The sequence below is a fragment of the Odontesthes bonariensis genome, chromosome 14 (genome assembly GCF_027942865.1).
Source record: "Odontesthes bonariensis isolate fOdoBon6 chromosome 14, fOdoBon6.hap1, whole genome shotgun sequence".
NCBI lineage: Eukaryota > Metazoa > Chordata > Actinopteri > Atheriniformes > Atherinopsidae > Odontesthes > Odontesthes bonariensis.
In genome coordinates, this window is record NC_134519.1 from 12,759,150 (window position 1) to 12,786,607 (window position 27,458).

General features: G+C 41.0%; 1 protein-coding gene across 2 annotated transcripts in view; it reads left to right on the top strand.

The window, feature by feature from the left end:
* Window positions 1-15: 15 nt before the first annotated feature.
* Window positions 16-27,458, top strand: part of LOC142398781 (retinal-specific phospholipid-transporting ATPase ABCA4-like) — a 41,046-nt gene continuing 13,603 nt past the window's right edge. For both annotated transcript variants that reach the window (XM_075482949.1, XM_075482950.1), the window contains exons 1-26: window positions 16-616; window positions 2,454-2,566; window positions 2,754-2,847; window positions 2,926-3,067; window positions 3,153-3,292; window positions 3,887-4,014; window positions 4,187-4,384; window positions 7,271-7,360; window positions 10,068-10,305; window positions 10,822-10,961; window positions 12,402-12,518; window positions 13,686-13,883; window positions 16,133-16,338; window positions 17,227-17,403; window positions 18,543-18,765; window positions 18,992-19,213; window positions 19,880-20,084; window positions 20,167-20,259; window positions 21,741-21,950; window positions 23,337-23,514; window positions 23,843-23,974; window positions 24,290-24,429; window positions 24,518-24,655; window positions 25,005-25,186; window positions 25,334-25,439; window positions 26,366-26,571. In XM_075482949.1, the coding sequence (XP_075339064.1) occupies window positions 2,501-2,566; window positions 2,754-2,847; window positions 2,926-3,067; window positions 3,153-3,292; window positions 3,887-4,014; window positions 4,187-4,384; window positions 7,271-7,360; window positions 10,068-10,305; window positions 10,822-10,961; window positions 12,402-12,518; window positions 13,686-13,883; window positions 16,133-16,338; window positions 17,227-17,403; window positions 18,543-18,765; window positions 18,992-19,213; window positions 19,880-20,084; window positions 20,167-20,259; window positions 21,741-21,950; window positions 23,337-23,514; window positions 23,843-23,974; window positions 24,290-24,429; window positions 24,518-24,655; window positions 25,005-25,186; window positions 25,334-25,439; window positions 26,366-26,571 (3,969 nt within the window). In that variant the 5' untranslated portion in view covers window positions 16-616; window positions 2,454-2,500. The remainder of the gene's footprint in view (window positions 617-2,453; window positions 2,567-2,753; window positions 2,848-2,925; window positions 3,068-3,152; window positions 3,293-3,886; window positions 4,015-4,186; window positions 4,385-7,270; window positions 7,361-10,067; window positions 10,306-10,821; window positions 10,962-12,401; window positions 12,519-13,685; window positions 13,884-16,132; window positions 16,339-17,226; window positions 17,404-18,542; window positions 18,766-18,991; window positions 19,214-19,879; window positions 20,085-20,166; window positions 20,260-21,740; window positions 21,951-23,336; window positions 23,515-23,842; window positions 23,975-24,289; window positions 24,430-24,517; window positions 24,656-25,004; window positions 25,187-25,333; window positions 25,440-26,365; window positions 26,572-27,458) is intronic.

Here is a 27,458-nt window from a genome sequence, read left to right on the forward strand (position 1 = left end):
CTGTAATTACCTTGAGTTGGAGGGTAAGCTGCCTGTGCTGCAGGCTCAGGTGGTTTTAATGTGCTACTATCAAGCCTTCAAATTCTCCTCACCTAATCACCCTCGTCACCTGTGCCACCTCGCTGAGCTGCTCAGAGGAGGGAGACTTTTCTGATAAACGCGACGCACAACCTGAAACGAACCCTCTTGTGTCTGAGTTCCTACATCTTCTAAGTTCAGGCTCAGAGTTCTTTTCTTTTTTGATTTTCCTTCGTCGGTGCTTAGCTGAGAGACTTTCCTCGCGGTGACTGTGCAGGTAAATCTCGCTCATGTATGTTTTGACAAGCACATTGACTGCTGCTGTGAAGCCCACCTCCAGTGCCCCTCTCCTCGAGGATTTCTCCTTTCTTCAGCGGCAGATATCCGCCTAATTCTGCCTCAAAATGGATGACTGTTGTCTTTTTTCTGCCTGCCCATGTTGAGCTGGGGAGATTAGAGCAATCAGATTAGGAGCGCTGCTGACCTGCAGACAAAGAGAGAGTGGTTAGCTGGAGTCATCTGAAGCTCTTCTTCACTGCTTAATGCTGTGAACCTGTTTCTCTAGATGCCGCTCGACTTTATTATCTTTAGATAAAAGGTAAGCAAGAGGATTAACTGCTATTCTTTTTATAACAACTTGACAGTAATGTGGTTGCTAATTGTCATATTTGGCACAGTGTCATGGCAGATCTTGCGAGGTGCATTTTAAAGGTTTTAACAGTTATTGCAATCTGTATAAGTTAGTTGTTTACCACAGCTTTCCCATGGTGTGACTTGTTCGCCACACAATTTCTACATTAGTTCGAAAAGGCTTGTGCAAGGAAATCATGTTCTGTGTAATTACTATTTGAGTAAGAAGGTGATTTCAGAGAAGTCAGACACATAATGATAGCCTTTACCCTGCTGTTTTAGTCCTACAGTTCCCCTTTTGTTTTTCTAGACAAGTGTTTGTGTGCCTGTATCCTCAGCCCGGCAGTGCGCAGTAATCTATTCGACATGTCTCCCTGAACAAATTACCCCCCCCCCTCATATCTCCAAAATGAATTTGTCTCTTGGAAGTAGGTTCAAATCGCTTTTGTCTGTCAGGTATACAGTGGCATGTGTGTACACATTTAAAAAGTCCGAATTGAATGTTCTTAATAAGTGTGTGAGGTAATACATTTAGTAGTTTTGATAATGTTCTAACACTATTTCTTATTGTTAGCAAACTGCGCTCATGCCCATAAAGTGGACCAGTAATAGTTCTGAGGTGTCTGCTCTACTAAGAGCTATTTAAAAGTCTTTCCAGCTCGGTCCAAAGTTGGAGTCAAGACGACTGAGAACAAACTCCAAGTTTACGATGAGACCTGATTAGGCCAAGTTTGAGGTCAGGTCAGGTTGAATCCAAAGGAAGCGCAATGTCAGTGCAAGACAATTAAACATTTCATTCTTATTCCCTTCTGCTGGGGAATTAATGGATTCAATGACTGTTTGCATAGACCAGATGAACTGCACTGACAGTTGTGTTGATATGTGGACTTTCTGTATGACTGTCCAAATACACAAGATGTTAACCCGGTATTTGGCTGGAGCATCATCTGTGGCAAATGTGTCAACTGATGCGACTTATTTAGATTTAGTGTTAAATGTAAAATCGCAGCCTGATTTATTTGGTAAAACACAAGCAGACAGTCAAATATAACACAGGATGTGGGTGAATTTCACTTAATCGGGATCTTCTTTAGGTTGCGCTAACCATCCTGTTTCCAATGCTTTCTATCAATCCAGCACTTAAACAGCACTGTTCCTGGTTCTCTTCGTTGTTATTTTTTTAAAAGGAAAAAAAAAAAGAAAGATGGAAAGAAGATTGTTTTGTTAAGCCTGAAAATCTGCACAGAGATTTACGGATTCTGTCACAACTGACGAGGGGGAGTCAACAGGTCGCTGTTCTGGTTGCTGTTATTACACCAAACTTTAAAGCGGCTTATTCTAATACAGATACAAAAACAATAACTTTGGTGTGGAGAGAAGGAAGATGAGGTTGAGAATGGTTGAAAGGACGGTGCCATCAAAATGATCACAATGAAGCAAGTTTTACTGTGACTACACTCTTAACACACGAATAAACCTCTGAACAATCCAATTCGTCACTCAGTCTGCGGTATTTCTATTTGTATGAGCTACCTGGTTGGTCCCGCTAAAACAAGTAAAGCACATTGTGTTTTGAGGATCTTGGTTATGATAGGATAGGTCCAGGATCAAACCTATTGTAGTCTATAATAAGGCGAGTCCAGATACCATTAGTGCTGGGTCTGTCTGATCAGCAGTCATGGACAGGTGAAGATCTCGGGTTAATGTCATGTGACCATGATTATGGTCACATATAAATTGAAGTGTAGCCTAAGATAAAACGCATTTAGTCCGATGTCATCCCTAATCGAGTTTTATACCTGCAGGTTTATTACAGTCTGATGACCCGTTCCAGGGGCCGTGCTGCGGAGCAATGAAGACAGGCTCTCAAATCTGCCTCTTACTGTGGAAGAACTGGACCCTTCGCAAAAGACAGAAGGTACAAAGTGTTTATGAGATGATACTATGCTACACCACAAACTACAGTTTCAGAAATCTACAGTTTAAACTGGATGCATTTATGTTTAAACCGAAAGCCTTCATTCTCTGGCAGATGTGATGCATTGTGCTCGTGTTGCTCTTCTTTTTCTTCACTGTATATGTCTGTTTCACATGGTTCTGTCTAGGTCCGCTTCCTGGTGGAGATCCTCTGGCCAGTATTGCTATTCATTGGTCTGGTGTGGCTGAGGAAGGCCAATCCACTATACCAACAACATGAGTGTAAGAAGAAATGCCTGACTGAGATCCCTCAGGTCATAAGCCCTCACTTGGACTCTAATACGACGTGTCTTTGTTCAGGTCACTTCCCCAACAAGGCTATGCCCTCAACAGGGATTCTCCCCTGGATCCAGGGCATCTTCTGTAACGCTAACAACCCCTGCTTCCGATACCAAACCCGGGGAGAGTCGCCAGGCGTCGTCTCCAACTATAACAACTCAGTGTAAGCATAATCACAGCACTCTCGAACCTGGGACACTTAGCTGTAGAATTCAAACCCTCCTTTTGAATATTTTTGTTTATTCCAGACTGGCACGGTTCTATGTGGATGCCCAGGAGCTTCTGATCAATGATCCAGAGGTCCAGCAGGTTGGCCGGCTTTGGCATGAACTGACGTCTTTCTCAAACTTTATGGATACTTTGCGTAGCAACCCTTTTGCAGTCTCAGGTAAAAGGCAACTGTGATAAATAGTTCAGTCTGTCATACCTGTCTTCTGAGTGAACTGGCTAATAGAAGCCATTTTTCATCGTTTTAATCTGGGCCGAAAAAAGATTGCTGAGACCAGGCCAGCTATGATCCGAGCTCTCAGGATGGATGTAAAACCAAAGGCGAAATTGATGCTTATCTGGTTTTCTGCTTGTTTATTTTGCCACTCATCCAAATAATGAAAAGCATATGACATAAACAGAGATAATCCAGGACAGTGTTGTATAAGCTTCCATTTCCTTGCTTTCGTGTTGTTTTCCTTCTGACTGCTGCACAGTGTTCGCATTGTTGTGGTCGTTGACATGCAAAGAATGTTTTAGGACCGAGCCTCAAGGCACATGTAAAAAAAACCAAAACGTTGTTCTGAGTATTCCTTCCAACAAAATTAACTTCAGCTTTTGGCAGGGATATTTGTGTAAACACTCAGTTCTTTCCTGCCAATCTGTTTCGCTGTGAATCATTTCCTCTGAGCACTCCAGTACCGGTCCGGTCCGGTCAATATTGTTCTGTGTGGCTCTGATCTTTCGCTATCGGTGTTTGTGATTTTCCGTCTAGGCCGCGGGCTGAAGATAGACGATATTCTGAAGGATGACGAGGTTCTCACGGCTTTCCTGTTAAGAGATGGCGGCTTTTCAGAGTCTATAGTTTATCAACTTGTCAATGCGCAAATACGACTGGAACAGGTGAAGTTGCAATCTAGCATGAGTCACCTTGGCTTCTGCACAGAGGTCAAGATGAGTTTTTGTGGTGTATCTGCCTCACAGAAGACTAAGAATCCTTTGTTTTTCTGATAATGGTATGAATCATACTCATATGAACACATTCTGGCCTGTCTTATCTTTTCATATTTTCTAGTTTGCATCTGGCATCCCAGACCTGCAGCTGAAGGACATAGCATGCAGCCAGGCCCTGCTGGAGCGCTTCATCATCTTCCCCAGTCGCATGGGACTCCACGGGGTCCGCAATGCCATGTGTGCTCTTAGCCAGCAAAGACTGCAGCGGATAGAGGATATCCTTTATGCTAATCTGGACTTTTTCAAGATCTTCAAACTGGTTAGTAGCTTTCTTTGGAAGTGCTTCACACACTTGCAAGCCCAGTCCTTACTGCCAGTTTAACATCCTCTTCCTGTTCTGCTCCCGTAAAAGCAAAAAAAGGGCAACCGGGGTGTTACAGCCCCTAATCTTACTGCACTTACTCTAGCACTAGTTATGCTCTTAGCTGTTTGGTTTTGGAAGGAAATGCACTTATAATTTCTTGTGACCTGAAGTTCTTTTGCCTACCGATGTGGAATACACTTATTGTAAGTCGCTTTGGATAAAAGCGTCTGCAAAATGACTGTAATGTAATCTACACAGTTCTTTTCTGGAAGTTCTCATAATAGGAACTGGATAACTGTTATGGTTTCTGTAATGATAACTGTATCAGCACCCCAGCGCGTAACGTGACTCAGGCTTGCAGGTGACTCATTTGTTCAGCTTGTTGCTGGCTTGTAGGTTTGGAATAAAGCACATTTACATTAAAAGCAAAGAACACAGAAAACAATTTTTTTTAAGTGACACCAGTGCTCAGCTATTGTCCTTTTAATGGCTTGGAAAAGCTTTTTTTGCTGATTTACTTGAAAATATCTCCAAATATATCCCTTGAAAGAAGAAAGATTTTCTAAGATTTTAAAGAAATACAAATACACTTTAGTCTTTAATCCCTTTTGGAAAACCTCAAGTTTCTATTCTATATGTATGTGATCAGGTTCAGGCTTGGTGAGTCAGCTGACTGGCTCAGGGAATTCATATGGCATTATCCGTCTTGGCCTGTTTCTCTAATGGGCTTAGCTGGGGTGTGCCGGCCGCCTGTGAGGTATTCTGGAAGAAAAGATACTGCGTCTCGCACAAACACTACACCAGCATGTGCTTAGGTCTGCATACTGCGGCTTCTGTAGGATTGAAAGATCGGGACCGTGATAGGGTTGCTATGCTCTTTTCAGAAGACAGAGAAATTTAAATAATACAGAAGAGGATATCTTAAATGAGGCCTACAAATAAAAGGCAGAATAAGATATATAGTCATAGAACTTTGAGAGGAAATATATATATAGACAAGAGCTTGCAGAATGAATTATTATTAGCTTGTTTTATTTATGTCCCCCTCTCATTTAGATGACTCATTTTGACAAACATCTCAACTACTACTAGAAGGATTATAATGTAATTTTGAACAGAATTTGTTATCAGAAGTCAAATCCTAATGATCGGAAATGTCTTAACAATTATGACATAGATGGCCATGATATATGATATACATTGTCATGTTGTCCTCCAGATTAATCACAATAAATCATCCATTCATTCTCTTTTCCTGCTTAATCCAATTCAGAGTTGTTTGGGTGCTTCTGACGTTTCAGGGAGGCTGGAATCTTCAGTCAGCTTGATTTAATCTTAACAAATCCTCCCAAAATGTATTTCTTTTTCATTCACTCTTATTAGAAGAGTGCAGTCTTCCAGTAAGAGTTTTTTCCAAGGACATCGTTTGTAGAGGCTGATGTTAAGCAGTGTCCTTTACACTATCTGAGCTGTCACAGAAACTCTGACTTCCACTGATAACCCCTGTACCGAGTCTGTCTGTTAGATGCAGAAGTAGCGCACATTTTGCTGCTCTGATCAGTGATACTGTAAACCGCAGCTTGTTCTGTTCTCCTTATTGACTGCTGCGTTTTGTGTTGTGTTTACTTGACTTATCACAGTTCATCACTGTGAGGAATCAGTTAAGCAATTCTCATTCCTGTGGCGCCATGGCAGCTACATCTAGATCATCATTGATCATAGATCCAAACTCAACATTTCTGGTTCTCACATGACATTTGATTATCTTATCCGTGCTCTCAGACAAGTCAGAAACAGTTTCTCTCAGTTTTGTTTAGACGACCACAGGGTGTCTTGTGTGTCGTGATCACAGCTGTAATCTCTTTTGCTGTGTGGAGTTTCTGTTTCGGGGGACTGTGTGACACAATATTGACTCTCTATTAGATTTTTTTAAACTGTTCATTAAAGAAAATGAAACTTTGAATCGATTGATAGACGTGATAAGATTTTTTGTCATTTGACATTGTCACAGGAAGGTACCACCTCTCTTTTATACAACGTATCATTTTTCATATAAACATGTGAGCATATGTTCTCATTGCAAAAACAGTCACATCTTAGTGGTGATCTCCATTTCAGCCATTTAAATCCAAGCCCATTACTACACTGACCTCTGCCACATCCAATTTTCTTCACCCATCAGCCTCTCGGTAGTCTCCCTTCCCATTCCCTTGCTTTCTCTCTTCCCCACTCATCATACTGCCTCCCTCCCTCCTTCATTCATTGAAATGCAGGCCCGAGGAATGCAAGAGGAAGCCCGTCACATGCCTGTGTTTGTCTTGGCACACAGGCTTTCCTTACCATCAGCACTTTGCCCTGACCAGGCATTTTCTAACACCTTCTGCTCCTGGTTTCCCAAAGAGATAAAGTCACAAAAGGACTTTTAGTGGAATAATGTTACTGTGTTTCATATCAAATATTTGATATGTGTCAAGTTCAAGAAAGAATCGTTTTTATAGCTACTTGTCGGATCCAAAGTGCATTTAAAAAAGGATTGGATATGTTTTTGTCCAGTTAGCTGCTGATTGTAATTCTTGTGAAGTCTGTGTTAGAACGTGGGCAAAAAAAAGGCTTCCTTCCTTCTTGTAACAAACTTCTTGGAAGTTTCCAGCTGTTAAAAGTTGTTTTTAACTGTGTTTTCTGTGCAAGCTAATCATGGGACACGACTTAAAAATAACACAGATGAGTTTGACACAGAGGAACAAAGGGCCATTTGTGTTTAAATCTCTCATTTTATCTAAATTCATCTAAATATATTCGAAATATTTTTCCCCAACGCATCATGTGACTTTGTTTCTCCAGATGCCCCAGGTTCTGGACAGGACATCCCAGGGGATTGACCTGCATGTCTGGGGTCGGGTTCTCAAGGCAACATCAGAGAGGATCCAAGTTGTAAGTGCTCCCAAAGCCATCAATCCCCTCCACTCCTGCTCCTACACTCGCCTCCTCGGTCCCGTAGGATCAGAAGCTGCAGTATTTTTAGTCCTCCAGGAAACTCGCCTTTTCCGCTGTTCACTTTTTTGGAGAATCGGTCACAGAGGAGGCTGAGCGATGGGCCCAACAATGTGGGGGTCACATACATGTGATACCACTCATCGTGTTGTCTGCAAGTGCTAATAAGTCAGGCTCAGGCAAGTGCTTGAGGACGTGCATTTGCGTGCATGTAAAGTATCTGCATATGTCTATGCGTGCATGTTTATCATTAAAGCATGCTGTGTACTACAAATACACAATTAGATAACATAACAATGGAATGCATCTGAAGACGATAGAGCAGATTTTGTGGAAAAAGATAAATGGCCATGCTTGGGAGTGGAATTAAAGGGACATTATAGAGAAATGTGAACTTGAAGAAGAGAATAGAATAAAATACATATCACATAGTTTCTATCATATTCTTATCAAAAATCTAAATCTAGACCCCAAAACAAGGAAACAGCAGAATATATAAGGTAAAACACAATCCTATTCATCAACAATTCATCGTGATACTTCACCACTGAGCAGAACTGAAGACAGGAAAATAAAAACAACCCTGTTAATCCAGCTCTCCCCTCTCTGTCATAAGCCCCTCCCATCAGAAGAACACAAGCATTTGCATACTGTATGTTTTTTCCCATGAAATTGAATTAGCTGCAGCCTGGAACCTTGGCAGAAAAACAACCTACACAACCTATTGTGATTTTAATTGCTAATCTACCCATAAAAAAAACTAGTAACAGTTACCACACATTTGGGCATTATGAATACAAGAAAAAGAAATGAGCTGCTCAGCAGTCAGAGAACAACAAACTTGGAACATAATGGCTGGCTGGCTTTTCTGAGGGGACTTATAGTTGGTCATCACAGGCTATATTTTCTAAAGCTCAGAAACACATAGAAGAGGAGTTTCCTTTCATTTAAAGTCCACTTAAATTCCAACACACTGAAAGATTATAAAGGAGCTTTTTACAAGAACTTCAAAGAATGATCAACCCCGGCTTTAACGTATTTGCGCGTTTATGAATTCTACTCTGTGGGACACACTCACACATTAAAAGCCTGTGATGAGATGTGTGCTTCAGCACGTTCGCGTTACGTCCCGGGGGGGAGTGTATCCCATCATCACCTTGGCCAGGGATAACGAATGGAAAGAGCGAGGTGGGAGGCAGACAGAGAGAGAAGGAAGAGGGGAGAGAGGGACATTCCTTTGAGGTGACACATCCTGTAGGTGGGACCCTTGTGTCACTGTGGTGACAGAGAGGCGAGCCAAATATTCTCATTACCCACCTCTGCTTCCTCTCTGCTCAGTGCGTGTCTGTGAGAAGTAATAAATAAGAAAAATAAAGGAAGAGGGAGTGAGTTAGGGATAAACTAAGGGTGTGTTGTAGCATGTTTGTGCACATTCACATGTAAAGTTTGCTTTGGGGAATGGGACATAGAACAACGAGTAGTATTTTTTGCTGAACAAAACTGGGTTAATTGTGAGTGTTGAACTTGGCTGATATTACAATTATTATTAAAAGAAGTCAACCCCACCTAATATTTCTCCCGATACGACGTGAACTAAATTCACCAAAAGTTAAATTTATGACTGTCCTGAAATATGTGGAACAACATATTTCTATTCCCGCCAGCAACAATTCTCTGGGCCCCTCCTTAATATTTCTTTATAGAGAAAACGATACGCATCAGGGAGAATTGCACTTGTATGAAGCTATTTTTGTCCTGTCAATAGGAGGATATTTAGTCCACCCTGCTACGATCCTCATTATGTGAGGAGAGGCGTCTGTCCAACATGTCTGCTTATCTTTAAACTATTGTTTTCATGTGATCGTTTACATTCTGAAATTCGCAGGGTATGAATGAATATAACAAACATAAATATCCCTGCCCTGTGTGTAATTACCAGAAGAAGGTCAAATAGCTCAAAACGAATTGCTTAGAGTCCCCAACGGTAAGATCTATGTTTCCTGTTGGAGCAACTGGAGGTGAGAGGACGACTTTACTGCATTTTAGGTCGTACTGAGTGAAAATATGTCGTTCAAAATGAACCTACGGATCACGTAAAGGTTGTCTGATACACAATGTGAATATTCATATGTTAGATACTTTTTAGGCTTGATTTTGGATAGATTTGAGACAGATGTCATCGGAGGTACTGTGGGGCACCACCAGTGGAGGAAGAAATAATGTATTATACCTCTTTTAATAGATACCTTTTGATCTCCTAGCAACCCTCACTCCTCTACTCACCAGCTCGAAATTGGATTTTGAACAAATACTTGAAAAACGTAGAATATTTCCAAATTTTTAACAATACTTTCTAATTGGACTAAGCTGTTTCTGCAAGCGTTTCCGGCAAAACATTGCACCACGTCCTCATACACTATGTGTTATGCATAAAAACCCCCACAAATGCCAAGAATTCGCTTTTTAAACAAAAAAAATCCCGGTGACACTTAGAAAACCTCAAGGTGGAAGCTGGTAACCCCCAGATGAATTTCATAGGCTCCTGTGGAGCATGAAATGATGTAGCTTATACTGGTCTGGAGCTTATGGAATAAACAGATTAATAGACAAGGCAATCACAGAGAACAACTTTCTTTGTCTTGTACAGCTGAGTGAGCGGGAGAGTTCTCAGGAGCTCCTGAAGGCAGTTTCCTCTCTGTTCCAAACTGGAGGTCCGTCCACTTTCACCCAGTTGATGTCCAGTGTGTCGAACCTCTTCTGTGGATATCCAGAGGGAGGGGGCTCCAGGGTCCTGTCCTTCAACTGGTACGAAGACAACAACTATAAGGTGTTCCTGGGAGTCAACGGCAGCAAGAGCCACAACTATGTCTACGATGACACTGCTAGTAAGCAAAGATGTGCCAATACCATTTCATGTACAGACTGACTGTATGCATGCTTTTAACAATTCATAGGGTAGCATTTTTGCAGCCTCTACACAGAATTGATGTATTTGTAAACTCTTACCTAACAGGAACCTGTACAGACATGTTTATCCAAGACAGAATTTGATTGTTTCAGGCTTTTGACGATAACAATTGCTAAAAGCTTATTTTATTGCTTAGTTTAGCCAACATGGCTAAGCAGGTGTATTCAGTCTTTAGATATGTTTTTCTCTGTCATGTGTCTGCACAACACATGACATTTGATTTACATTTGATTTTATTGCTACATATTTGTAAGTTTTAGATTCTACTCTTTTCTTCCCCCTTTAACCAATCTAATTTAATCAACAATATCTGAATGGTGGGCAAGTGTGGGATAATAAAATCCCTTCCTCTGATAACTTCTCTTTCTTCCTGCTTGTCTCTACGTTTTTTCTTTATTAAGTTTTTTTTTCTCCATATTTTCTCTTCCCTCAGCTCCCTTCTGCAACGCCCTGATGCAGACCCTGGAGTCCAACCCCATCACAAAAATTGTGTGGAATTCAGTCAAGCCCCTGCTGATGGGAAAGATCCTGTACACTCCCGACTCCCCTGCCGTCCGCAAGATATTAAAGAGTGTAAGGCAGTCTACCTCCAACCCGACCCTTCACCTCTCACTTTTTCTCTGCTCACCCTTTCTCTCTTTTTCTACTTCTTTCAACACACTCAGTATCTGTGCAAATGCAGCCAGCCCTCCACTCCACCCTTCTGTGGAATGAGCTGTCTGCGGAGGGATGGGGGGGTGTCAGTTGAGAGATGGGAAGCAGAGGAGAGAACTTAAGGCTAAATTGAATGAGTGGGTGCAGCACATTAAGAACAAAGGGATCTGTCATGTCTCTCTCATTATTCCTTTCACAATTTAAACATTTTTATTGAGCTAAGTCGGGTTTCGTGGCTTTAATCTATACTGTCCATGCAATAACAAGTTTTCATCTAAGGAGTTTTATGTCTAAAATCAGCTCATTTCTTTTTAATCTGGGACAAATTCGACACATTAAACAGTCCAGTTTGTACTGTGCCGTAGTTTTATTATTTAAACAAGTTGAACCTTTTATCTATTAATAATATGCTTAATTTGTAATGCAGCGCATCAAATTTACGAATGTAGACTGTACAAATAAAACTGACTAGGCCAGATTATCATTCTGATTAACTTTATAGTCTGTCTTGTACTTTTCATTCACAATGCTGATATAAGAACCATCTAAACACTCAGATTTCATGTAGAATCCATTAGTGCATCAACTATGTGTGTGTTTTTCACTAAACTTCGAAAACTTGCCTCCATTTATCTTGTTAATACTTGTGCCCTACCTGTCTTTTGAGCAGTCAGATTCCTCTAAATTCAGCATAATGTTCAGTGAGGGAACTATTTGCTGTTCAGAGGCTACAAAGGCATTTAATGAGGTTATTTTACTACACCTGCAGGGTGTGTTCTAAATTTCCTCCTTAATTTTTCTTCTTCAAATGACATTATGGGCAAATTCTGGGACTGATGATTTTACATTATGCTTGGAAACACACTGAAATTACCAAACTTTTCATCATCTATTTCTTGAGTTGTGCTTGGTTGTCTTCTTGAAAAATATCTCTTGGTTCCACACATTTGGCGGGATCATCCTGCTGCAGTTTTTCAGTCCCTGCTTGCATTTCTTTTCATTTTTACACTGCCCTTTTTTCTTTTTTCAAATCACAAAATGTATGGTCTCCACCACCTATGACACTGTTTTAAAGGGAACTTATTTCAGGTGGTAGCATCCATCCGGTTTGCAGTCCTGAAGCTTAGCAGTACCAGGTGTAGAAAAACAGTTAAACATTGATGGTTATGTGTGGCTTATATTTTTACAACGGGACACCAGCCAAATGGGAGTGCTCTTGAGCTCCTCTCGACCATTATTAGCACAGGCCACCAGCACTCCATGTTGAGCATGCTTCCTTTTTTCTATTGTACTTCTTTGGAAGTATTTATTCATTTTCGTTGTATGTGTGTGTGTGAATTTGTGTGTTTGTGTATCCAGGCCAACACAACATTTGAAGAGCTAGAAAGGCTCCAGAACATGGCCAAGGCCTGGGAAGAGGTGGGACCTCAGCTCTGGGCTTTCTTCCAGGACAGCGTCCAGATGAACATGATCAGGGTATGAATACTGCAAAATATTTTCACAATTTTCAGAGCAGTCAGACACTAATTCTGTCCACTATACAAGGCCTGCATTGAATGTTCTGGCAGATGGCAGAAATAATATCGGGGAAAAATAAAAGAATAGTCCATTTAAAAGATTATTTAGATATTACTTTACTGGAACAAGACACCGTGGAATGGAACTCATGAGTTTAGTGAAACCATTCTGGTTTAAAGTTCTCAAAATTCTGAGTTGCTGGTGTGTTTCAATGATTTCCTGGACTCAGACTCTGTGGTTATCAGAGGACGGATCCCAAACACCAAAGCTATCATAAAATTAATTTTCTACTATATTTAGGTTGATCACAGCTATCAAAGTTCTTTGTCACACACGAGAAAACATCTAAGTCCACAAACTCAAAGTACAAGAAAAGGAAATACAGGGGATGGACATACCCATTTGGGTCTGTTTTTGTTCTCTGTAAGTACTAAACACCGAAAGGGATCACTTGTAACCTTCGGTAAGGGCTAGAAGTCTTGAATGACTGCAACATGCTGTCACTGGGGCTTGCAGAGCATAATATTCCTGAGCGAGCGGTACTCCCAGCGTCCAATCATTTCTGCCCTGGCTGTGCTAATTTTCTGTGAGAATGATGGACAAGACTGTACACTGCTGATATTAGTCTGAAAATGACAGTGAAAGTTCATTTTTCACTCTCAGTGGGTAAACACGCTATTAGCCAGTGGGAAATGATTTCATTGATTTGTTTTAGTGGGTCTAATTTAAAAAAAGAAAGAAAAAAGAAGTGTAAACATGCCCACAACCCTGCATAAATGTCTAGCACTGACCAATTTGAAGTGATCGCAGGTGAAGCGCACTCTCTCCTTGCATATCTTTGTGTCTGTGATTAAAAAAAAAAAAAAGCCTTGGGGCGTTGAGTATCAGGTGCTTTTGATAGAAACAACTATATTACATTTTCGGGACGGAAATTTGAATGCGTAAATGAAGTATATCGTCACCACTTTTCGAGCCTTTTGCTGGAAGAGCTGACCAATAAACTTTGGAAGATGACTCAAACCTCCAAACGGGTTGACCCATAAAGGACTTTTTTCAGTATATTTCTTGTTGTTTTTTTTTATTTGAACACTGTATGTTTTAACAGTCTTGTCTCTGTTACTGCAGGACACCCTGAGGAACCCAACAGTGATGCACTTCATGGACGACAGTCTGGTGGAAACAGACCTCACTACTAAGGATATTCTAAACTTCTTGCACAATGGGCCAGACGAAGAGAGGGAGGAAGGAACGCAAAACTTTGACTGGAGAAACATTTTTAACATCACTGACCAGATCATACGCATGTCCAACCAATATGGAGAGGTAAGGAGGTCGCGTCTAATGCTGGGATTCACTCCAATAACTTCTACTTGCCAAATCTTTCACATTCCCAGGAGCTTTTTTTTTTAAACACACTCTTAATTCTACAGACAGGAGTATCAGTCTTCCTGGTCTGCTCCTTGCAGATTGCAGCCAGGCCTTTTGAGATAGAGCAAACCACTTAGCACAGCTTTACAGCCGCTCTCCTGTTCGTCAGACTGAAGGCTGGAGAGAACAAGAGTTCTGTCACCTCCTTCCCTTGCTTCCATTGTAGAGCCAGTGATAAAGTAGAGAGTAGGTGGGAATGAGTCACCCTCCTCATGAGCTCAGTGCTGTTTTAGTGTACGACGCTGCATTGGAACAGACCCCTGCACCTCCACATAAAAGAGGGCAAATTACTCCATCCATCCTTCGTGCCTTCCCTCTCTCCTCTCCCTTCTATTTTCAAGGGGGCCATGAGTTGTGATTTTGGAAAGAACCTTATCATTGCAGGAATCTCAAGCTGTCTTTTGTCTCCACCTTCAGTGCCGAGACGCTTCAGAGCCCCGTAAACAAACCCAGGCAATTTAGCCAATTAGATATAGCTGTCAGCTGGCATTGGGCTATTGGCTAGCTGCTGCGGGTCCTCCCACTCTGTCAGGGGTTATGTTTCTCACTCTAAAGTCCTATTGGAACATGTGTATCAGGGAGGTTCTTTCTCCTCAGCACATCTTTGAGGGAGCATTATTGTGCTGTGAATCTGTGTTCACATAAAGATGAATAGGAAGTGGTCTCTGGTCTTTCTTTGAGTGCCCTCTGGGTATTGTACAGTAATGTGAATGGAGACATTAGACACGGAGTATATGGGGGTGTGGGAAGCCGGGCAAATGTGCATAAAGATGAGATTTTTGCATGGCAATTATGCATGTTTTATAGTGTCTGTGTGAGAAAATGACACTGTGAGAGTTTTGCTCATGAGTGTTCAGATGCGTGTGTGTGTGTGTGTGTGTGTGTGTGTTTTGTTTGTGCACTTTGAATGTGAACAATGATTACAGTGGCTCAGATTTCCTCTGCAAATAACATTTCTGTTGAAAACCCTCATAATGCTGTCAGGAGAGCTGGGTATTTCTGTGGTTCCAAAGCAATGCTTGCATTTGGATGCAGACCGTTAATTATCCTTTTGTTATCTACCCAGCAGTTAGAGCAATATGAAACATTTTGCTGCAAAGTATTTCTTTCCCCTGTCAAATACAACAAAGATATGTGCAGCCAGAAAAGGGCTGTAGTCTAAATTTATTCATAGAGGTATGACTTAGTTCAGAATATAGTTGTTCTAAGTACTGTGTGAGTAAGTCATTACTATGTTCATTAGTTTCCTGTATTTGATGCTAAAGAGGACATTGTCGTCAGAGCTCACAAATGTTTTTTCTTCATACCATGCTCAGCGTAGACGTTTTATGCTTCAATGCTAATGAGTTGGAATTACAACCATTTTTTTTTACATAGTTGCTTCATTTTCACAGGCTGATAAGCAGTTTCATGGCCAATTGTATTATTGTTTTTTTTCATTTCCAGACAAATTACTGAGAAAAAAAGATTTATGGAGGTCACAATATAAGGTCAAAAACTTTTAAAGTGAGAAAGTTCATTATTAGATTTGAAAAACGAAACAGATCTATCAAAGAGAAAGCTGAAAGTTTGGGAGTGGCCGAATCAACAATTAGATTACATTTTTAAAGATGAATAATGCATGCGTGAAGCCCAGAACAGTTTCCTTAATGAGCTAAAACCTCTCCAAAACACCAAGGCATGGATATTTTTACAGAAGATTTACCTCAAAAACAGAAAGACTGGATTGGATTACACAACACAACTTTAAAAAATAACATTCTCAGTAGTGGAGCAAGATCCTTTGGAGAAATTAAACTGGGATTATCTTGTACCACAATGTTGGGAAGAGAAAAACATGGAGGAGGCATAGAGGGCTCAAGATTGGAAACATACAGCATCATCTGTCAGATGTGGCCGAGCTTTGACTGCCACTGAAACTGGGTCACTTGTGTTTACTGATGAGGTGACTGCTGAGAGAAGAAGCAGAATACATTTTGAAATGCGTGTGACTGTAGATGGTTATCAAAGGCTAAAGTCCATTCCTGATAGTGAAGATGCAGTTTATTCTTCTTCTATTTTTACATTTAAAATTATTATTTTTTTCTCTGAAAGTCGAAACTATGAAACTCACATCCCTCTTTTGTCTACATCTCTGTTTGTAGTGCATTAGTCTGGATAAATTTGTGGCCTATGCAGATGAGGCCCAGATGACCTATCATGCCTTGCACCTGCTAGAGGAAAACAAGTTTTGGGCTGGAGTGGTGTTCGTGGACATGTATCCCTGGACCACAAGTGTTCCCCCTCACGTCAAGTACAAGATTCGCATGGACATTGATGCAGTGGAACGGACCAACAAGATCAAAGACAGGTCAGTAAGACCTTTGTGGATGGATGCGGTTCTTGATAAACTTCTTGACCTGTAGGCGGTCACAGTTTAAGCTAAAAGGACTACTTTAGACTCCCTTCCAAAAATTGGACTGTATATACGTATATATAACTCTGATTTAATAATTCCTCCAGGTTTTTGCTTATGTATTGTTACATTCTGCATTCTCCAGTTAATTATGCTGTGATATATCTTACAAAACAGAAAAATCTTAATACACACAGATGTGCCCATGATTCATTGTACAAAAGTGCAAGGTATAAAAAAAGGATTAGGCTAGATCTAACCGCTAACATTTAAAGCCCTAAATAAGCTTGACACCCTCACTTTTCTGTGTTTTACCACCGCATTAACGAGGCAATTCCTATGGATTTGAAGTGGAAAATCCTCTCCAGCTGGCTTCATTGTGTCTTCCAAAGTTTATTGGTGGTTCCACATTAAGTCATTACCTGCCTTTAATCCTCCCATGTGCAGCACTTACATGCATTTTCCTTTCTCTTTGATCTCCCATTCATAAGCAGACAGTATGTCAATAGTCCCTGGTGTGCTCAAGCACTTTTAGCTGTTTACCGCACACCAACAGGTTGTAATGGACCAAGTGGGAATCCTGCCCAATACAACTGAATAATCAGATTGTAACAGAGCTCTGACTTATCCGCTTAAGTAAAGGCAATGTATGTGCGGCTTAACAGACTTTGGATTCAGGATATTTTATAGTTACAAAAAAATTAATGGAGCATGGTTGGGATTATTTCATACAACAAACAAAAAGCTTACAATATCTGACAGTACAACTGAAGGTACAACTATATAGTGATTGGTTTTGAAGCAACATCATCTCTAAAATTCCCTTTCTGTGTTCTCTCTCAGGTACTGGGATCCTGGTCCCAGGGCGGACGCCGTGGAGGACCAGAGGTACATCTGGGGCGGATTTGCTTACCTGCAGGACATGATTGAACACGGAATAATCAAGCTCCACACAGGGAACGACTGGCCACTCGGAGTCTACGTCCAGCAGATGCCATATCCCTGTTATGTTGATGACCTGTGAGTTGATTTGTGTTTGGAGAAAAATTCCCTTAATCTCTAATTCTGGCAATATTACATCTAAACTCTTTCTTGCAATGCCGCTTTGGTTCACTGAGGTTTGTAGCATTTGTTTCTGCACAGTTCCCTTAATGTCCCACCACCACTTCTTTTTCAGCCATTCTGTTGTAGATTTGCTGCTGTGTTTGGGATCATTTTGTGTGGCCTATCTTAAACCAAGTGTTAGCTGTCAGACAGATGGCTTTCACATTTGACTCGAGAACGCTTCTTTCCAAAGGACATCTTTCCAGAAGTCTTATGGTTTGTTCAGATGCTCCTTTAAGAAGAGGCTTTCTCCTGGCAACCATTTCTAACAAACCATGCTTATTCAGTCTTTTTCTAATTGTACTGTCATGAACTTGAACATTTACCATTCTAGCTAAGACCTGTAAAGTCTGATATGTAGCTCTTGGGTTTTTCTGCAAGGGCTGCAGGATGGTGTGGTGGTTAGCACTGTCGTCTGACTGCAAGAAGGTTCCCCATTTGATTCTCGACGGATCTGTCTTTGCGGAGTTTGCATGTTCTCTCTTAGTACTCTGGCTTTCTCCTACCATCCAAAAACCTGCATGCTAGGTTATTTGGTAATTCTAAATTGTCCCTGGGAGTGTGTGTGGTGTGCATGGTTGTTTGTCTCATTTGTCTCTGTGTGGGTGTGATCTGCCCCACAGTTACTCAGTAAAAGAACCCTGAAGTTGGTGGGTCAAGCTTGGGGCGCATAGCTCCCACCCACTTGAAGGTCTTTTTCTATTGTAATGTATTTATAACTTCCCTTATCTGTATAAAATATTTTCCATATGAATGTGCTCCAAAAACCTGTTAGAGTCTCAGCAGGTCTAATCATTTAGTGTCAGTGTGAGTTCACTGTCGCCCTCTCAGAATGAAAGACAAATGAAACGGTCTTCATGGAAGCTGTAAGGACGATGATGAAGGTTCATGCGTTGAATTCAAGACATTCTGGATTTCTATTTGATTGTAACAATCTTTGAACTTATTCAGCTGAATGAGACCTGAAAAGGTTCCAACTCGATGTATGTGTGCAGTGAAGGACCATGTAATCCCACGTCTCACTCTCCTTATCAATGCCCTCACCTCTTGTGCAGCTTTATGATCACCCTGAACCGCTGCTTCCCGATGTTCATGGTGCTGGCCTGGATCTACTCTGTGTCCATGACTGTGAAGAGCATCGTGCTGGAGAAGGAGCTGCGCCTCAAAGAGACCTTGAAAGCCATGGGGGTGGACAACGGTGTTATTTGGTACACATGGTTTATCGACAGCTTCATCATTATGGCGGCCAGCACGGCCCTGCTGACCGCCATTATCATGGTGAGCAAACTGAAAGAGATTTTGTTTAGTTTGGTGAAGAGGAGTCATGTTTTGTGGGATGTAATAGTTCCCTCTTGTGGACAACAAAAATGTAGATGCCAGGAGTTGCACTGTTTGAGTGTTTCTTAAAAGTTTCAATGTGTCTGTTTCAGTGTGCGAGTGAAAATCAGTCATCAAAAGCACTTCAGGGTTAACCACATTTTCTGTAAATCCTGTTTCCTTTCAGGGTGGGAGGGTGCTGAATTACAGCGACCCGATCCTCGTCTTCTTCTTCCTGCTGACTTTCACAGTGGCCACCATCATGCAGTGTTTCTTGATGAGTGTGTTCTTCAACAAAGCCAACTTGGCAGCAGCCTGCAGTGGCATCATCTACTTCACCCTCTACCTGCCTCACATCCTCTGTTTTGCCTGGCAGGACCGCATCACCAAGAACATGAAAATGGCTGCAGTATGTTTGTTAATTCATTTATTGAACTCTACAAATTGGAACACGCAGCTCTTATGCTGTGAGCTCTGCAAGTGTAGAAGTTATTTGAATCCATTTTCAAATTTCCAGGAGATCACACAAGCTAAAATTTGTCTTTTTCCCCGATATGGGTGCTATAACAGCACTGGTGTATAACTACAATTCCTCAAAAGTTTGCTGAGTAAAATAATACAATCAAAAGGCATATTGTGCACAAAAGAACATAGAAAATATTTCAAATATTGAAAATGACACATACTACTATTTCCTGAAAAATATTAGCTCATCGTCAATTTGATGGCATATTTCAACAAGATATCATCTAAAATCTAAAACATCTAAAACAACAGCATGTCTTTAGCGCATCAAAATACGACAACGAAGGCCCGAGACTGTTGGGCGGCTGGACTTATATATCAGACAAGAAAGGGACGACATTCATCTCCCAAAGGTCTCCTCAGTCTCCAGCTGTTTACAGACTGTTGTTAAAAGAAGAGGGGATGTTACACATTGGCAAACATGGTCCTGTTCTAGCTTTTTGAAATGAGTTGCTGACATCAAATTCAAGATGAGTTGATATTTTTCATAGAATTGATTAATTAAACTGGAATTTCAAGATAACCAAAGTGAGCATTCTTTGTGCCACAGAGCTTGCTGTCTCCGGTAGCTTTTGGCTTTGGGACTGAGTACCTGTCGCGGTATGAGGAGCAGGGTTTGGGTTTGCAGTGGAGCAACATCATGACCAGCCCTTTAGAGAAAGACACTTACTCGTTCCTCACTTCCATCGTCATGATGGTGTTCGATGCTGTCCTCTACGCTTTCCTGGCCTGGTATCTGGACAACGTGTTCCCAGGTCAGGCTGCTTGTAAATTCTATGTTTACAGTGCATGTTGTGTTTATTGGGCTGAATGTTAAAGGTAATTCTTCCTCTGCAGGACAGTATGGCATCAGTCGGCCCTTCTACTTCCCGCTCCAGTCCTCATACTGGCAGAGACATACACCCTCACACACAGAAATGTCTGATCAAGGTTAGTCAGTTGGGGAGCAGCTGTGTGACTGGAGGTTTGTCATTATAAAAGAGCCCTTTGTAATTGGGCGCTTTGAAATGCACTGGGAATAGTAACATATGATTGCTCTCGTCGTCCTTCGGAGGTCATAATAAATTAGGTTTAATCCCAACATGAGAGATTTTCTCGTTTGCCACTCCTGCACTTCTGAAGAGAAAACTGAATCAGTATTTGGTTAAAGAAGACAGATAAGTGGGCTCTGCACTTTAACTTTAACTTGAAGTTTAATCCAAAACAAAACCAACATGCAACACAAGACCTTTTACATCAATGAGCTTTTTATCACATCGACGTAGAATTTCACAGCAAGATCTACACGCACGCACACACACACACACACACACACACACACACACACACACACACACACACACACACACAAACCTGTAAGCAGGATGCATTTTATGTCCCCATTTAATTCTATTCAAGTTAAATAGATTTCACAGTGCTAATTTTAACAAGACACTTTACGCCAGAGGCGCATAATACAGATAAGCCCTTCCATTGAGTTTGACCTACAGCACCCTGAACTTAAACGCCTTTGGCTTTTTTCCCAGGAGTTAAAAGATTATTACAACCTGTGTGCAGTTGCATGATGTCTAAGGTTCAGAGCAGATCAGGCAAATTATGTCATGAACCGTGTTGCTTCACCCCGTCAGTGCTCACAGGAGTTTCTGAACTGCAATGTTAAAGGTTATGGTGAAACAAGGGCATTTCAGCTTCAAGAACTCAAAAAGTTAATGCAGTCAGCTGTATTAATCTGCCCATGTTAAACACTTTTATGGCATTTTGAGGGTTTTGTTTCTAAAACTAACATTTTATTACTCAACATCACATCTAGGTTAATCTGCTGACTTGGCTGTTAGCAGCAGAGGAAACGTTGCCCATCAGTTCAGATCAGCCTGCTGTCAAGGAAGTGCGCTTAAGCTACATGAACTTAAAATCTATTTGTGTTTCACGTTTCTGTCGGAATTTAGTTTTTCATTTGTGTCACAGCATTACCACTGTGAGAAGATCAAATATTGAGAAATTTTGCTGCTCTCAGGCCTTCTTTCACTCTGCGGTAGAAACATGTGCATTCGAAAGCTCAATTTACATAAAATATGTTACGTCACGCATTTCTGCAGGATTTTAGGTGTTTTTTATTTAAAGCTGTGAAACAATTAGAGACAAATGTTTCATTGCTCTGGTTTAATCTGAGTCTGTCTCCTCATTTATACTGGAGCTCACAAAATCAATTTTGAATGCTGTGTTGACAAACAGTTGAAAACATTTCGTCGGAACATCGTAAAATGAACAGGGGGCTGACATTTTACCCCCAGAGCTCTTTTGAGCCCCTGGTTCCTAGGTAGAAAAGCAGAGAGCTGTAGAAAGCATTGTGATGGCAAAGTTTGCCAAAAAGCCAGTCAGTTTCTTCATTAAGGTTTATTTGTCCCATCCAGACCTCGATAAATGTGAACCAGAGAACCAAGAGAAGGATGTTGAAGGCAGAGACACGCCAGAGACTTACACTTGTAATGGCTCAGCCAGCAAGAAAACCTGCAAACACCAAAGTAAGAGAGAACAATTGGAGAGAGAAAGGGAGCAGCAGAAAAGGCAAGAGGACAATCCAAACCAGGAGGAGGAGGAGCATCAGGACTCTGGGAAGGAAGGTGAGGACACAAATACAGAACTCAAGGAAGACTCTGAGGACATCTGGTGGACAGATAGAGAAGTACAACACTCAGCATTGTCACGACAGAGTAGCACATGTGGGAGACTGGGGAATGCTACTGGTTGGAGACATTGCGTATGACTGGAATATGAGTGGTTTTAATGTTTTAGGGATAGTCAGTGTCTATATTGTGAATATGGATATTCCTGGCCTGATTTTATGTAAATACACTGCCAAGCTATCTGAAATAACATGATGGCGCCTTTGTTTGGCTCAGTGTTCGAGATCTTTGTTAGGCAATGGAAATCGTAACATTCTCTTACCCACATGTTGCATCAGGTCCTATTTGGTAAAAAAAAATAAAATAAAAAATAATATTTCGTTAAAGATTTCACTCACAAAATATATCAAATGAAAAAAAAGACATATTGATATTCATGAAATTGCCCAACAATATGTGAGTATTAAAAGCTCCACCTTAAACAGATGCTAAGCTAAACCATAGTAATGGCTATACCTCTCTCACTCTTAGTCTCTGAGTGAAAAAATGAATGCTGCAATCCATAAAAAGTCATTTTTTTTAGCAAGGTATTTAAGAAATAAATGTTGGTACTTCTTCTACCTCTGTCAGTACCAATATACCAGTCGACAAAGCGGCAAAGAAAGCAAAACATGATTTGCCTGCAGGCACTGAATCACTAAAATCTGAAAGAGAACTTTTGAAAAAAAGATTGGATGTTGCTCTGACCATTATATTTGTGAACACACCTGCTTGTATATTTGTATATCAATTCACTTTATGGGCTCTAGGCTGTTAACATACATACCATGCCTTGTAGGAAAGATAAACTGTGATGCAGGAAGCAGAGCACGAGGCATTTCTTTACATGCATGTGATGCACTCTCTCTGGAGTAACTTTTTCCTTTGCATACAAAAGATTAGAGCATCGGCTTTATGTCGAAGAACCTCGGTTGTGAACATTTAGCTCCCTCCATCTGTGTGTTTGTAGTGTGTCTGTGTATGTGTGCTAAGATCGAATTACCATTCACCCTCATGTATATAGAGCTGACCCTGCCATTGAGGTCAACTGAAAAATGTTGTGGTTTTGTCCAAAGTCACTATGACTGAAAAGTGATACACATTACTCCATAAGTAATTCAAAGCAAAACATAAACTAGAACTGGTGTTTCCAGATTATTCAACATGATTTATCACAGTTAGCCTCTGACCTTTATATTAGTTCCATCAGTAGTACCATGCCTTAGTTGTGTTATTTACCGATTTGTGATATTCTTGTTAGGTGAAAAACCCATTTGATGGTAGGCTAAAGCATCTTTTACCTATCACGAGATAAAGTTTTCTCTCTGTCCTATTCAAATCCAGGCCAGTTGTTCTTTGAGCCCGACCCTGTGGACCTGACGCTGGGGGTGGAGATTCAAGACATGGTGAAGGTGTTTGATGGAAGCTTTCGTCCAGCTGTCAACTGCCTCAACATCAATTTCTACGCGGGACAGATCACATCCTTCTTAGGGCACAACGGGGCAGGAAAAACCACGACAATGTAAGCTCGGATGAGCGTTGAAAGGCTATGAATTAGTTATGTTTGTGAAGTGAAGCTTTGTGACAAATTTGAACAAAAATCCCAATGAAAGAGTGTAAAAGGTTTCAAAATCTTCTGAAATTAAGTTGGTATGAATTTGATGGCACCTTTTATGGCAGCCACTGGGCATTTCAAACTCCTGGCAAAAAAAATTCCACCTAAACATGGTATCAGGTGTTATAAATTCTTCATGAAGAGCCTATCTTTTAATCTCAGATTCAAACTGAATGGTTTGGCAAAAATCTTTGACAATGTGGCACTGATGCTGTCTCCGTTGTGTGTTTTTTAGGTCCATCCTGACGGGTCTCTATCCTCCCACATCTGGCACAGCCTACATCAATGGAAGAGACATCAGAACTGACATAGACATCATCCGCACTTCCATGGGGATGTGCCCTCAGCATAACATCCTCTTTAATCAGTGAGCTGCTTAAGTCTACTAAGTGATACTGAAAAATTGCCCGCAGATGCTTTGAAAATCAGCAAAAAAGAATAGTGCAGGAAGATCAATTTTGTAAAAAAAAAAGAGAAATTATACGTGCTGATTATAGTTTGATTGTTGATCATTCTTATCATGTATTTGCAATGCTGTCACTGTGATACAGTGAGAGATTGTTAGGAATCGCTGTGCTTCCCCCACAAATCACAATCGACAGCTTTTGAAAGAATGGAAATTGCATGTTTTCACTCTTCTCACATAGTCGTCTTGATTCCTGATATCCTGTTTGTGTTCTAGTCTCACAGTGGAGGAACACATCATGTTCTACTCACTGCTGAAGGGTCGCACCCAAGAGGAGGCAAAGAGGGAGGTCGAGGACATGCTGGTGGACCTGGGACTGCCTCATAAGAGAGATGATGAGGCTCAAAACCTCTCAGGTCGACCGCTCGTTTCTTTCTGTTTGTGAAAGACGGAGTGCAGGGTACTTTATTATTTTTTTCAACACATATCATATGCGCTTCACAGGTGGTATGCAGAGGAAGCTGTCAGTTGCCATGGCATTTGTTGGAGGGTCAAAGGTTGTCATTCTGGATGAGCCAACCTCTGGAGTGGACCCTTATTCCAGAAGATCCATATGGGATCTCCTCCTCAAATACAGAACTGGTAAAAATCACTGGTACAAAGCCACATTCAAAGCATTTGGGTCCACGCTTCCTCCCCTTGAGGTCTTTATTCAAAGATATATGCTCTAAGTTCTGTCTAAAATCCAGAATTTCCTGTTCTGTAACAGACAGTTGAGGATGAAACAAAAATCTGTGGCTCCTAAGGCACTTGAATTAAGTAGCGAAGTGATCAAATGGAAAAATGCAACTACACAGTTACCACAAAGGAGGGAAAAAAAGCAGCTATAAAACCAATATCATCTGTTGGTACTAGCACTTGGAAGCGGTGGTAACTTCTGCTACTCGCTGAAATTTTTGTCATTTTTGAGACAAGTGTGCTCTTTGTGCAGGCCGCACAGTCATTCTTTCCACTCATCACATGGACGAGGCTGACCTGCTGAGCGACCGCATCGCCATCATCTCCAAGGGACAACTGTACTGCAGCGGGTCCCCCCTTTTCCTTAAAAACTGTTTCGGAGTTGGTTTCTATCTGACACTCGTACGCCGCATGAAGGATCTCAAGAAGCGGGAGGTGAGCTTAAACTCGTTCTAAATCCACAAGCTGTTTCTGCAGTAGAAACTGAAATAGTTCCTGACATACAGACAAAAAATAAAGTATTTCCTCACTGAAAGGGGAGAAAATCAATATCCTGCATTGTTATTTCTGTATTTCTTTCAGAATGAATGCGACTGTGCCTCAGACTGCTCTTGTGCCTGCTCCATGTGTACCAGATACAAAGATCAGTCTCAGAATCAGATCCAGCAGCCAGACAGAGTTCTAGAAGGTGAGTGTATGCTTTATATATTTTCTTCTGCACACTCACAAGCAACTCCTACAGAGTTTGAGTTTTCTCTCGTATCTTCGGTCTTGACGAAGTTTGAAAGTGAGTTTACTAAAGATTAAAACATTGTGTCTCTTTATGATTTGTGTAACAATTAAGAAGTTGTTTTAAAATGTTCCAGGTCTTTATGTCTATTGTACAGACTTTGACAGAGTGGTCAATATACAAAGAAACAGAATGAAACGCTTGACACCTACTATGAAGGGTTGTTAACATGTGGGGGGTATTTTCCTAGTTTGATTAAACTTCACTTGTCACCTTAGAGGAAAGTATGTCTGCAAAGTAATATAAAGTCGTTCTGAGTGATCAGAAACATTATCATCCTGATGGCCGCAGTCTTGTCCAGGATGACAACCACCCCGTCTTTAGGGCAACAGGCGTTTGGCCTCATCAATCTTGAGGGACGTGCAATAATTGTTCAAGCTTTCTGAAAGTGTTTGCATGAGTTTTTCCTTTAATGTGACACCTGTCAGCTTATGCGTGTGTCTGCACCACAGTGTTAGCTTGTACTTGTTGGATTCACGTCACTGGCCCACTTTTCTAAACTGTAAAAGAGACTTAAAAAAAAACATGTTATTTTTCTAACATTAGTAATTTAGTGGTGATATTGACCCGCCGGGCTTTTCCCTCTGTTCTGCCTGAGGACACATTGTTTAAGATGTAGCACCACACACAGAGTTGTTCCAGCACGAATTTGCACGTGAATTTCAGTGCTCAATTAAGGCTGTTGGCTTTTTCATTTCTTTTGCATTTTGCATTGCACCAGTTTCTCCTTTTTCGATCCGGTTACTGATATCAGTTACTGATATTTCAGGAGTATTTTGCTCTTCAGTTGCTCCTCTATGTGTGACATTCCGTCTTCTTCCCAGGGGACGTAGACAACATCACGAGTCTCATCCACCACCACGTCCCCGATGCCAAGCTGATTGAGACGATTGGACAGGAGTTGACCTATCTGCTCCCCAACAAAGGGTTCAAACATCGGGCCTATGCTAGTCTGTTTAGGGAGCTGGAGGAAACACTTACTGATATGGGTCTGAGCAGCTTCGGCATCTCCGATACATCACTAGAGGAGGTAGGGACGTTGACAGTCGAGGTTTAATGACATTATCAATAACTTCTGTGGTATTAGATGCTGCTGCAAAATGCTGACATCATTGAAACTTAATGACAAACCACAATCTCTTTAGTTTTGTGAATCATTTTATGAACAAACACCTTTCGAATTTCTTTTCAGAAAATGTCTCAACAGTGTTTCGTATGATGTTTAACATGACCTGCCTTTAGAAATGAGAAGGTAAAGAGGCTCAGTGCAGAAATGAGGGCACCCCAAGAGTTTGTTCTCAGCAGAAAGGTCGGGAGATGGATATTTTCAAAGCTTTATAAATACTCTGGTCAGCAGCTATGGGCTCCTTACAAACATTTGTCTCCAACTAGAATTAAGATAATCGATGCCCACAAAGTAGAGAAAGAAAATAAAAAGGGAAAAAATAGTTCAGTTTAGTACAGTCAAATTAAATTTGACAAGGGCAGGAGAGGTCGGGATCACTAAGAAAACTATATTAGAGAATTGCTTGTGGTATTCCTCCAAGAACAAATTAAAGACGCTTTTTTTTAATTAAAAATTACCCTCAGGAAGATTTTTAGACACTGGATTGTGCTGTGAAAAACTGTATAAAGTACATCCAAGATGGGAAAATTATCAGAAGAAAACCACAAAAGTCAGCATCAGATGTTGAAAAGAAATATCTAAACAAGCCTGACGCATTTGCTTGGAAGCATGTCCAGTTGACTGATATGAATATAGAACTTTTTAGACACAATAAGACAGGCTAAAAAAAAGTGCAGAATTCATGAAAAGAATGCTTTCCAATTGTTCTGCTTAAGGTTGGATTGATCAAAGTTTGGGCTTTGCCAGTAGCACAGGAAACATTTCACTTGTAGAAGGAAGAATGGAGTTAT